Source organism: Thamnophis elegans, chromosome 4, assembly GCF_009769535.1.
Source record: "Thamnophis elegans isolate rThaEle1 chromosome 4, rThaEle1.pri, whole genome shotgun sequence".
NCBI classification, from domain to species: Eukaryota; Metazoa; Chordata; class Lepidosauria; order Squamata; family Colubridae; genus Thamnophis; species Thamnophis elegans.
In genome coordinates this window covers 118670584-118683987 of record NC_045544.1, presented here as the reverse complement: position 1 = coordinate 118683987, position 13404 = coordinate 118670584, and the positions used below count along the sequence as shown (strand labels likewise).

Genomic DNA, 13404 nt, shown 5'->3' with positions numbered 1-13404 from the left:
GAGAGATCCTCCTTCTGAGGAGAATTTCTCCCTGGTTTTGATAAGGTAGTAGATGAACATAAAAACAGTGTCTCTTTAAAATAGTATCTTTAAAATACTGTAGTGTCTTTTTAAAATAGTTATGCTTTACAGCCCTCTCTAAGTGGCTTTCAGAGTCAGCATTTTGCCCCCAACAATCTAGGTTCTCATTTTAATGAGCACAAAAAGCCGAGTTATCCTGGAACTGATTACAATCGAACAGTTGACAGCGGGCAGAGATAGCCTGCAATATTGCATTCTAACCATTCTACCATTCCATTAAAATTTTAGAATTATATATATATATATATATATATATATATATAAGATTTTTACAACCCCTGGTAAGCCCCAATTATGGGAGGAAGCTAACTGCTTCCATCATCTGTCCTTCGGCTCGTCACAAGAGTCTATCACGACAGAAACCCAATATTTTTACTGTTGCCTTTGTTATATTTGTGTTTTTTTTATTTATTTATTTATTTATTTATCAGCACAAATAAAAACACACACACACACACACACACATATATATATATATGTGTGTGTGTGTGTGTGTGTTTTATTATATATATATATATATACACACACACACACACACACACACACATGATTTTTCTTCGCTGATAACGGATAAGAGCCTGTGGCCTAATGGCTAAGATTTCTGCCTAGTATGTAATATAGCCCAGGTTCAAATCCCAGTAAGGGTATGGCTAGCTGATGAGAGCTAAATAGCTTGAAATAGATCTATACTAGTCTCCCTTTATTTATTTATCAGCACAAATAAACACACACACACACGCGCACACACACACACACACACACACACACATATATTGATTGATTGTTGTACATAGCCCAGAGTGATGTGTGGCCATATAAATGTGATGATAGAGATAGATAGATAGATAGATAGATAGATAGATAGATAGATAGATAGATAGATAGATAGATAGATAGATGATAGATAGATGTATTTCTGATGATACTGGGCTTACACATTTCACTTCTTCAGTCAATTATCTTATTTACTGGACCCACGTAGTTCATTGACTATAAGTGAATCAAATAAGTTGATTGACAAACTATACTGAAAAATTAAATTTGCAAGGTGTGAAATGCAAGCTTTTTTCACCGACCTGCCAGCGTCTTATTAGACTTGAAATCTCATGAGATTTAAAAAAAATTAAAAACCACTTTAAAAAACACCACTTATGGTATTAAAAATCAACTGAAAAATCAAAGTCTTTAAAAGCATGTTTATTTTTAAATGCCGGAACCTGAAAAATATAGAAACATAGAAAACGGGTAGCAGAAAAAGACCTAGTCGTCCATCAGAACTGTTCCTTTGAGATTTTTGTTATCTTTCCAATGAATGAATGAATGAATTAAACCTCAATCTTTTCACTTTACCAATTTAAAGCCCTGTGCCCGAACTCTTAAAATAAAAACAATGAATTATTTATTTAATTTTTATTTTATTAAGAGTTCAGGTATAATGTTTTAAATTGACAGAATCAAGATCATGTGAAGTGTTAATATCACTTTATAATGCCTTGGTAAGGCCACACTTGGAATACTGCATTCAGTTTTGGTCTCCACGATGTAGAAAAGATGTGGAGACTATAGAAAGAGGGCAGAGAAGAGCAACAAAGATTATTAGGGGACTGGAGGCTAAAACATATGAAGAACGGATGCAGGAACTGGGTATGTCTAGTTTAATAGAAAGAAGGACTAGGGGAGACATGATAGCAGTGTTCCAATATCTCAGGGGTTAGGGTTAGGGTTAGGGTTAAAGAAGAGGGAGTCAAACTATTCCCCAAGGCACCTGAGAGCAGAACAAGAAGCAATGGGTGGAAACTAATCAAGGAGAGAAGCAACTTAGAACTGAGGAGAAATTTCCTGACAGTTAGAACAATTAATCAGTGGATTAATTGTGAATGCCCCAACACTGGAAGCCTTTAAGAAGATGTTGGATAGCCATTTGTCTGAAACGGTATAGGGTTTCCTGCCTATGCAGTGGTTTGGACTAGAAGACCTCCACGGTCCCTTCCAACTCTGCTATTGTATTGTATTGTAAATTGGTAAGGCTATTATTGTATTCTGTACACAACCTAGAGCTGCTACTAAGACCTACCTCATAGCGGTAAGAGCAGCAAAACACTGTTATGTCTCTGCCCTTATTGTGTCCACATACGCCTTGTTTAAGATCACCCAGTCCTGGGACAAAGGGGACTTGGGTGAAAAAATTTGGAAGTCAATGCTTTTTCTCCTCCCCCCCCCCCCCCCGTACCTACACTTTTCTTCCCCCTTTCTCTCTCTGTCCCATTTTCCTATCATCTTTATTTTCGTTTTCATTTAAAATTATGATAACATTAACAGGGGTGGGTTGTTACAAGCATTGCTGCCGGTTTGGCGCACATGTGCAGAATGTTAGAAAGGTGGGGGGGATTACATTTCGGCAATGAAGATTGTTCTGTGCATGCGCAGAACAAAAAACCAATATGGCGCTGCCGAAAATAGAACCGGTTTGGGTCCATGGGCGGCCGAGTTACTACCTACTCGGCCAAACTGGGTCGAACCGGTAGGAACCCACCTCTGAAGGTTAATAAAATTATTTCAAAAAGATGCTGATTAGACTGGGATCAGAAACCTGACTTAGTGATCTTTTTATACAGATCCCCCCTGGAGATCCACGGATTACGACTCCAGGCATCTGCCTGCCATTCATTAGGACAGCTGCGGTGTGCAACCCCACAACATTTGTTCGCGAGCAGCTCAATTCAATCACCTCATTCGTGGATGCCAGTGCTGTGTATGGGAGTCAAGAACCTCTAGCAAGGACTTTGAGGGACCAAACCAACTCACTTGGTCTCATGGCAATCAATCAGAACTTCAGCGATGCCGGACTGGCCCTTATGCCTTTTGAGAACAACTCCAATAGCATCTGTCTTCATACAAATAAAACTGCCAAAATCCCATGTTTTCAAGCAGGTATTTATTTGTTTAATTGATGTATTCAATTTATAAGACCACCCAGCATCAAAGTGACTCTGTGAGAGGTTCAGTAATAAGAATATTACAGGTAGTCCTCGACTTACATCAGTTCATTTAGTGACTGTTCAAAGTTACAATGGCACTGGAAAAAGTGATTTATGATCATTTTTCACAATTATAACCTTTATTGCAGGGGTGTCAAACTCAAGGGCCGAGGTCTGGATCCGGCCTGTGGGGCCACTGTGAAAACAGCAAAGGACTGGCCCGGAGTGCCTCTGCCAGCAAATTTGGAGCTTGGGAGGGCTGTGTGTGGGGCCCACTTGAGCTCCGTTTTCACTGGCAGAACACTTGGGCCACCATAGGCACCACTGACACAAGTGATGTCATGCTGACGATGCCCACCCTGGCCACACCCACCTGCCCCCCCCCCAGGTCAAACACAACGCTGATGTGGCCCTCAGTGAAATCAAGATGGACACCCCTGCCTTATAACCATCCCTATGGTCTTGTGACCAAAATTCAAATGCATGGCAACTGGTTCCTACTTATGACCTTTGCTGTGTCCCAAGGTCATGTGATCACCTTTTGTGAACTTTTTACAAGCAAAGTCATTGGGGTAGTCACTTACCAACTGTGTTACTAACTTAGCAACTGCCGTGATTCGCTTAACAACTCTGGCAAGAAAGGTTGTAAAATGGGGCAAAACTAACTTAACAAAGGACTTACTTAACCACAGAAATTTTGGACTCAGTCATGGTCATAAGTTGAGGACTACCTGTATTAACAAGTACAAATAATAACCTAGGCATTTGGAGAAAGAAGAACCGTTTGTTTTAAAAAGTAACAACCCACAGAATTCGCTGTCCAATCTGACCCAAGGCCTGGGGGAAGAGTCAGATTTTTAAGAACTTTTATAAAACTTTATTTTAAAAACTTAATAAATCAGTCATATTGTGCATTGCGTTCTGGGGCATTGCATGCAAGTTATATGTGAATGGCGGTATGAAATATCCAAAGTACATAACAATGGATACTGTCCCCCAATATCCTGCTTTGGTAAAGATCCATACCCCAGCATGGCCAAGATGTGTTTTTGGGATGCAGAAGTTCAGCTTTAATGTCTAATGTCTAGCTAATTAATCACACTAGGGATATGACCAGGGGTGAGATTCAGCCAGTTCGGGTGAACTGGTAGCTCCAATGATCAGCTGGGGAGCGAACTGGTTCGCTCCGATGATCAGGTTGGCCTCCCTCCCACCCCTGCGCTTTACTTACCTATACCCTCTCAGCTGATTCGCATGGCAGAGTGGATTGCTGCGCCTCAGCTGTGTTACTCCCCAGAAGTAACGAGGAAGGTAAGTTTTGTTAAAACTGCTGACGCGCATGAAGCACGCGATCACCGAACCGGTTGTTAAACTGGCAGGATCCCACCACTGGATATGACCTGAACTGGACACCTTCTTACCATCTGAAATAAGTAACACTCTGATGATATAAGAAGAGGCAGAGAGGAATTAGAGTTTGGATGTATAAGAGTCTGTCTGGCAATCAGAAGACCCCCAGGTTACATCTCCAACAACTTTAGGAGGAACAAGAAAAGGCCGTTTTGAAATTCTGGAAAGCCACTGCTGGACGTTGCACATAAAAAGGAGTGAGGTTTCAGTTGCACAGTTATGGGCCCCAGTTTTTATACCCTTCCCTGTGAACATCCCTGGGACAGATGCCTCCTTCCACAACCAACATTCAACATGTTCCAGCCAAATTCATTTACTTAGGGGTACCAGATTTAGGCTGCAAAAATCCACATAACCTCTAGATTGCGGAGAGTAATCCTGAAAGTGAACATTTTCCAGCTTCCTTTCTGAAATGTTTAGATTATTTATTTTAGATTGTTTGCTTCAATTGCTAAAACCAAACAGAACGTGTCATGGTTTAACTTTGCAGGAGATGGAAGGGCCAATGAAAACCTGGGACTGATAGCTATGCAAACTCTCTTTCTTCGGGAGCATAACCGGATAGCCAAGGAACTGAAGATGTGGAATCCCCATTGGGATGGAGAGAGACTCTATCAAGAAACACGGAAGATCATTGGTGCTTTCAATCAGGTATTGAATGTTCTCATGTTTATCTCACAGCTTTTGCTGCTTTTACATAACTTTTTGTTCACACATCAGTATCCAAAGAGATATTGCAGGACTGAATACTCTGTCCAAAATAGATGGGGTTTTTTTTTAATTAGAAAATAAATGAATAAAGGGGGAAAAAGTCTTGTTCAAACTTTTTTTCTTGCATGGCTTGTTCTTAATATTCAAACGGAACTTTCCACTATTAAGGACAACCTACACACACCTCTTCTGCTGTCAAAGTTAGCACATGTCAGAAAATGGCTCATTAGTCTATATAAATAACGCCTCAAATAACATATGGAATTCTAAAACATAGGGTAAATATATTGAATGCTTTACCTTACTGAAACAAATCCCACTGGGCGATAGATGGTAGTTTAATTTAGAAATAAAGAGTTAGAAGGGACCTAAGAGGTCTTCTTCCTGCTTAGGCAGGAAACCCTACACCACTTCAGACAAATGGTTATCCAACATCTTCTGAAAACTTCCAGTGTTGGAGCATTCACAACTTCTGGAAGCAAGTTGTTCCACTGATTAATTGTTCTAACTGTCAGGAAATTTCTCTTAGTTCTAAGTTGCTTCTCTCCTTGATTAGTTTCCACCCATTGCTTCTTGTCCTACCCTCAGGTGCTTTGGAGAACAGTTTGACTCCCTCTTGTTTGTGGCAACCCCTGAGACATTGGAAGACTGTTATCATGTCTTCCCTAGTCCTTCTTTTCATTAAACTAGACATACCCAATTTCTGTAACCATTCTTATGTTTTAGCCTCCAGTCCTCTAATCATCTTTGTTGCTCTTCTCTGCACTCTTTGTAGCATCTCAAAATGTTTTTTACATCGTAGCGACCAAAACTAGATGCCGTATTCCAAGTGTGGCTTTACCAAGGCATTATAAAGTGGTATTAACACTTCACATCATCTTGATTCTATCCCTGTGTTTATGCAGCCTAGAACTGTGTTGGCTTTTTTGGCAGCTGCTGCACATTGCTGGCTCATATTTAAATAGTTGCCCATTTAATTTTTTTAAAAAGGCATTCCTTTTTCAATGGTTTTAATTGCCAAGAATAGAATATAAGGCCAGAAGATCAGTTCATTTATTAAGGTAATACTATTATTGATTTGGCCAGAGAGGACAAAGTACAAGATAGAAATAAAGACTACCAGTGTCTGAAAATAAGTGTTTACTTTCCCTTAAAGGATTTCACCCACTGTTTCTTGATGCTGATATCTCAAGATGTCAGAATGGTGCTTTTCTCATTGTTCTCTGTTTTACCCTATTCCTCTGACTCATAATTTAGGAGAGGCATTGTCTTACTAGAGCCACTAATTACCACATTGCAGTAGGAAAGGGAGGCTGTTTTGTGCTTTACCTGCGGCTGATTGATGCTATCTATCAAGAGTGAGGAAATTGTCTGGTCTGATTTTTTACCCCCAGGTGAAAACAAAGCAGTGTGATGTAAGAGCGAGAGTTTTTTCCCCTCATCTGTAGGACTGAGTAAATCTCCTGGAGAAGATTTTATAAATAGATAGAATTCTTTATTGGCCAAGTGTGATTGGACAGAAGGAATTTGTCTTTGGTGCCTATGCTCTCAGTGTACATAAAGAGAATAAAATACATTCATCAAGAATAAAAAGATACAACACTTAGTGATAATCAAGGTTACTAATAAGCTATCAAATCGTACTAGTAAATACATAAAACAATATAAATTGAAAGATACAAGCAACATGGTTATAGTCATAAGTGGGAAGAGATAGGTACTAGGAAAGAGATAGGTACTAGGAAGGAAGAGAAGAATAATAGTAAAACAGTCTTAGTAAATTATTTGACAGTGTTGTGGGAATTAGTGGTTAAGCAGAGTGAGGGCATTCGGGAAAAAACATGTCCTTGTGTCTAGTTGTTCTGGTGTGCAGTGCCCTATAGCAGTGATGGCTAACCTTTTTGTTGTTGGGTGCCAAAAATGCAAGCGCAATTACACGATAGCGCATACTTGTGCTGGCACCCATAATGCAAAGCCTCCCCCAGCCCCCCAAGGCTCTCCGGAAGCAGGAAATGAATCATTTCTGAACTGGTAGGCCTGTTGGGCTCCCCCAGATTCCGGAAGCTTTCCTGAAGCTTGGGGAGGGCAAAAATGGCCCCCCTCGGCCCTCCGGAAGGCTGAAAATCAGCTGGCTGGCACGCGCATGCACGCTGGAGCTGATGTCTCATGTGCCAGCTCCACATGCCACCTGTGGCACGCGTGCCATAGGTTCATCATCACGGCCCTATACCATCATTTTGAGGGCAGATGTTGAAACAAATAATTTAAATAAAACCAGTGTTGAGTTAGATGCAGGTTTCTGCAAATTGCTGTTGAGCATTACTTCCTTCACGACTTGTCCCCTAAGTTGTCTGCTGACCAAGACTAGTATGTTGGCTAGGGAATTCTGGGAATTGAAGTACACACGTTTTAAAGATGTTAAAGTAGGAAACACTAGTAGTGTGAACTGTATGGAATTTTGCAAGCCAGATGGCAGGCAGAAAAGTGACTCTTCTAGAGCAGGGCTGTCAAACTTGTGGCCCGCAGGCCAGATGTGTCACATGCTGGCCCACACCCGGTTTAGCGAAATGGAAAAAGGTCACGACACATCATGCGACGATGCCATGATGATGTGAGTTTGACACCCCTGTTCTAGAGGGTAACAAAGGGCACACTTTAAAATAATCTGGATAAGTTGGTGCTTCCTGTACAGCAGTGCCTGCCCTCTACAATGGGGCTCCCTTCAAAAACCCCATTCCCCCCCACCCCAACTAGTATTTCAAAAGTTGTATAGACCTGGCTCTTCACCTGGGCCTTTGGTGAGAATGTTTTACACCTCCTTTTAACGGTGTTTTCCTTTGTTCCCCTTTGGTTTTGTCACAATGCCATCTTTACTCTTCTTTTTGTTTTAGGTTGTTTGTGCTTAATATTTTAAACAATTTGCAAACTACCCAGATTTTCTGGGAGTCAAGCAGGATATAAAACTGGATATTTGGCTACACTATTTCCAAGAAGCAAAAGAATTACACAAGGTTGATGTTGAATCAGTTCAAAAGACAAAACATTGTTTCTTAAATTGGTTTATAATTTGTCCTGACTTTCTGAATGCTCAGAATACTCTTGGTATTAAGTCACCAGATAGGCGTAAATAAAGAAAATAAATAAGCAGGCTGAGGCCTTTGGGTCTTACATTGTCCTTGTGTCATTGCAGATATACACATACAGAGATTACCTACCTCTGCTTCTGGGCAACGAATTCCATAAAAAATTACCTCCGTACAGGGGCTACAATAAGAATGTGAACCCCTCCATTTCAAATGTTTTCACCGCGGCCTTCCGATTTGGGCATGGTTCTGTCCCACCTTTTGTACCCCGCCTGGATGAGAAATTCCAGAACTCGCTTCCCTTTTCCAAGACCCCACTTCATCTCACTTTTCTGGCTCCATGGAGGATTGTGATGGAAGGTAAGTTCATTCTCTGGTTAACCCTCTTAAGATTGGTTTCTCTAAGATCCTGCCCATTTCTTGAGAACTTAAACCGAGCCTGTTCAAAGCGCAGCCTAGAGGGCTGGGAACTATCCAATGCTCCTAGAAACAATCAGTTTTGAAGAACAGGAACGAGCACCTCTAAATCTCAGACTTGATGTTGTTTTACCTAAGTCAGTGTTGGTGAATCTTTTCGCGCCGAATTGGCAGTAATGCCGGTAGCGTTACATATGATAAATTAATATCTACTTCTGGAATGGCTCTGCGTCTCAAAGATTTGGGGAGCTCGCTAGCACCAGGGGGGTCACTGATTATCATCTTTTGATGTGGTCCAGGTTATTGAGTTCTAATCCTGTTTAGTCCTGCCACCGTGGCCAATAGTGACAGGGAAGATTAAAGTTGTAGCCTAAACACAAAGGTGGATATATTTTGACCTTCCATGGGATAAACATTACCAGCTTAATTGTGCCAGTGTAATAATAAATCATAAGGCAGCTTTAAACCTGTTTAATCCTGTATCAAATTTCTCTTTTTACTTCCTCCCTTCCGCCCTCCCTCCCTTCCTTCTTCCTCTCTCTCTCTCTCATTCTTTCTTTCCTTTCCTTTCCTTTCTTTTTTCCCTTTTCTTTCCACTCTGCCCTGCCCTTCCCTCTCCTCTCCTTCCTCCTCTCCTTTCCTTCTTTCCTCTTTCCTTTCTTTCCTTTTTTTCCTTTAAGTCGTTGTTGACTGCTGCATTAGTTTCTGTCCTTTTCTTGGAGATACTTTTAAGAATATTTTTGCTTTCTCCTTCCTAGGGTTGAAAGAGAGTGACCAGCCCAAGGCCACCCAGCTGGCTTTGTACCTACAATAGAATGGAATTAGAACTCACCTGCACCTAACTGACTCTCCTCAAATGAATATACCAGAGAGTTATATGTTGAATTTAAATGTAGAAAGCAAGCTACTCATTAAAAGAAATGCTGAAGCTTTGGAAGCCTTGGTTACAAATTACTTTCCTTTCAGAGATCACTGTTGCTTTTCTCTTCTAGGTGGCATTGATCCCATTGTCCGTGGCTTCATGGCAGACTATCCCAAGCTGATGAGGCAGAACCAGATAATGGTTGATGAGCTTCGGGAACGGCTCTTTGAACAAGTGAAATATATTGCTTTTGATCTATCATCTCTGAATATGCAGAGGGGACGAGACCATGGTTTGCCAGGTAGAGTGACTTATTGTAAAAGCAGATTTATCACTGTCCTTGGAATAGCAATTTAAGAAACGCTGTACAAATTAACAGAATAGCAGAGATGGAATAACAACCTCCAGTGAGGTTAAAAACTCACAAATTTGGAAGGCAAGCTATTCAGCTGTTTAATTGTTTTCATAGTTAGGAAATTTATCCCTAGTTCTAGGTTGGTTCTCTTCTTGATTAGTTTCCATCCATTGTTTCTTGCCTTGCCTTGTGGTGCTTTGGAGAATAGATTGACCCCTCTTCCCTCTCTTCTTTTTGGCAAATATTGGAACACGGCTATCATCTCAACCTTAGTCCCCCCCCTTTTTTTTTTTACTAACTAGACATACCCAATTCCTGCAACTGTTCTTCATATGTTTTAGCCTCTGGTTCCCCTAATCATCTTTGTTGCTCCTTTCAGAATCTCTACACCTTTTTTATAATATGTGACCAAAACTGAATGCAGTATTCTAAGTGTGGCCTTACTAAGGCTTTGTAAAGTGGTACTAATACTTCGGGTGATCTTGATTTTTGTCCCTCTGTTAATCTTGGAGTCTTAGTGGACAAACACTTAAACATGAGCCAGCAGTGTGCAGCGGCACCCAGATAAGCAAATGCAATCCAAGACCCCAGATCCCTTATCTAAATAATTTATGAAAAGGTGCTGAGCCTAAAGCAGAACCTCGGGGTACCTCACTACTTACTTCCCTCCATGTAGATGTAATTCCATTCATGTACACATTCTTGTCTTCTTTCTAACCTAATAGCTTCCAGATCTGGTGGGATCATAACTCCCAGAGCTCCAAGAGAGTTACTGATGAATTCTGGGAATTGCAGTCCCAGCATATCTGAAGTAGGAGAAGACTGTTCTACACTTTATGGCCATTTTTTTCTTTCCTGTTGCCCTGCCCTGCCCAGATCTATTGATATGCATGATTTCACTAGTTTTTAACATAGACCCAAAATGAACCCCAGCCTAACAGAGATATTAAAAATATGCCTATTATATAACACCTGCTTGCAGAGCCTACAGCATTCTAGAAATAATTGTGTGGGAAGTCACTTTTTTCTTTACCTTCTTAAAACATACATCAGATTTGTTTCCTCTTTTAAGCAAATCCAGCAACACAAGTGGGATCAGTTGCAACTGGAGATACTTGGGCAAGGGGAGAAAACTCAAGATGGCAGCTGTGAATATGCAAATGCAACCCCACCTCTTTTTTAAATATGGGAACTTCCCTGTCCGTAATGAAGATTTGTTTCTCCTTGCAGGGTATAATGCCTGGAGACGTTTTTGTGGCCTCTTTGCTCCCAGCAACGAAGCCCAGCTTGCTTCAGTCCTTCGCAATCGGAAACTGGCAAAGGATTTCATTAAACTTTATGGGACGCCCGAAAATATTGACATCTGGATTGGAGCCATAGCCGAGCCCTTTGTCCCAAATGGGAGAGTGGGACCTCTCATGGCCTGTCTCATCGGAACTCAGTTTAAAAACCTCAGAGATGGAGACAGGTGGGTCTTTTTCAAATCCTTTGTATCTCAAGAGAAAACCATATGCCACATCCAGATGTTGCCATTGATTTCATAGCTATAATTGTTTTTTTTATTTTTAAGTGATCGTGTGATATGGTAGTTTTAATTATCATTTATTTTACTTTGGTCATTGTCTTGTACTATTGGATTTTGCAGCCGAAGTTGATGAGGTTTGTCACTTGCTGAGCATCTTTTGACTGAGGTAGAAACATATCTAATATAGACATAGATAAATAACAACCCTCAGTTTTTCGGACTGTCTTGAGGGCTGAGCAACAGTTGTGATTGGCCTGATCGGCATTAGACTTTGGGATATCTTAACACCAACGTTATGTGCTAAGCGGACTTCTGGGGGTTCTTCAGGTGCAATTCCAGTGCTGATATTCACCTTTAAAGCCCTCCATAGCACAGGCCCTGGACTCTGGAGACATAGCAGAGGCCCTGGAGATTTGATAGACACCTATCAACATTGAGGGTTTCTGGTGGTCTTCCATAGAAATACTTCCAGGTACAGCCCAGCTTAGCTTTTTAAGATCAGCCAAGATGATTAGTTGCTTCTCCCTGTTGTGACCAATGTCCAGAGAAGCTCACCAAAAGAAATGGTTTTCTATGATTAACCCTTCGGCTCTTGGCTCACTAAAGTAGTATTTTTACTTCCTCAAGTCAATTTTCTTATTATTTCTATTATGATTCTTATCGTTATTATTCATCTATTGCAACTTTTCATCTTTTAATTTTTGGCAGGTATTGGTGGGAGAATCCCGGAGTCTTTACCCCAGAGCAGCACCGTGCTCTGAGAAGTGATTCACTTTCCCGTCTCATTTGTGACAACACACGCATCAAAGAAGTGCCCAGAGACATTTTCAAAATGAACAGCTATCCAAAAGATTTTGTGACCTGCTGTGAAATCAAGAGTCTGGATTTGTCAGCTTGGAAAGAATAGACTTGAAATCAGAGCAGAAGGAGGAGAGAGGAAGTCTGGGACAGGACCTGGACCTGGGCAACTGTAGCCTCTTTTGCTCATACTCTAAAACATGAAACAATGGTACTAACCAGCTTCCACTGTCAAGGAGAGTTCATTTTAGGTGGAGTACTATAAGCCAGGTGCTGGGAATCGATTAAAATGTGCAATTAACAAATTCTACAAGTAAATGCATAATGAAGTGGAGGCCTCCTTGTACAGTGTTGCCTATTGTTGGAATCCTGACTCACTTCCCCAACTACCACATTTTCCTGAAGTGAAAAAAGTTTGGACCAGTTGTACTGAGTATTTCGAGATGGGAGCATTCATTAGGGGGGTGGGGGGGGTGTGGAAAGGTCAGGATAACCATGTATTCAAAGCCCTGTATTCTTTTTAATGCATCAAGTGTGCAAAATTCTCAGCCCAACTCATCTCACAAGGATGTTGTTATAGGAGGAGGAAGTGTGTTGGATATGTTCACCACCTTGAGTTATTTATAAAAGGAACAAAGGCAGGAAGTTAGATAAATAAAATATGTAAGAAAAGGGGGAGGTTTTGACCACACCGTTGTAGGTGTCCTCTTGACTTTTTTGACCTCCTCCCCCTAGGATGCCCTCTTGGGAGACTCTTGTAGAGAGTTGGTGTCATAACTGAGCACTATTATGGTGTTGCCCATCAACTTTCCCACAGGAGAGGAACCTTCAGCATAAATAAGTTTGTATTGGACAAGTTGATTCAATTTGAAATACATGCTTCATCCTATAGGGTTCTACATATTGAATTGAATTGAATTGAATTTATTTCATTTATATGCCGCCCTTTTCCCCGAAGGGGACTCAGGGTGGCTCACAATCCAAGTCAAGGGAAGGGGTACAGATAAGGAATAAAAAAGACGAACAGAACAATACACAATTTAAAAGCACACAACAACCATACCATTCGAGAGGGGGGGGGGGCAAAAGCTCTTTAGCCCCAGGCCTGTCGGAACAGCCAGGTTTTAAGGGCTTTGCGGAAGGCCTGGAGGGTGGTGAGGGTTCGAATCTCCACGGGGAGCTCG

The 13404-nt window shown here is 41.1% G+C and overlaps 1 protein-coding gene across 1 annotated transcript in view; it reads left to right on the top strand.

The window, feature by feature from the left end:
* LOC116508497 (myeloperoxidase-like) overlaps nucleotides 1-12867 on the top strand; it is a 33485-nt gene extending 20618 nt beyond the window's left edge. The window contains exons 8-13 of the mRNA XM_032217144.1: nucleotides 2697-3012; nucleotides 4960-5120; nucleotides 8371-8623; nucleotides 9673-9843; nucleotides 11128-11365; nucleotides 12131-12867. Coding sequence (XP_032073035.1) covers nucleotides 2697-3012; nucleotides 4960-5120; nucleotides 8371-8623; nucleotides 9673-9843; nucleotides 11128-11365; nucleotides 12131-12329 — 1338 coding nt within the window. The 3' untranslated portion in view covers nucleotides 12330-12867. The remainder of the gene's footprint in view (nucleotides 1-2696; nucleotides 3013-4959; nucleotides 5121-8370; nucleotides 8624-9672; nucleotides 9844-11127; nucleotides 11366-12130) is intronic.
* Nucleotides 12868-13404: the final 537 nt, after the last annotated feature.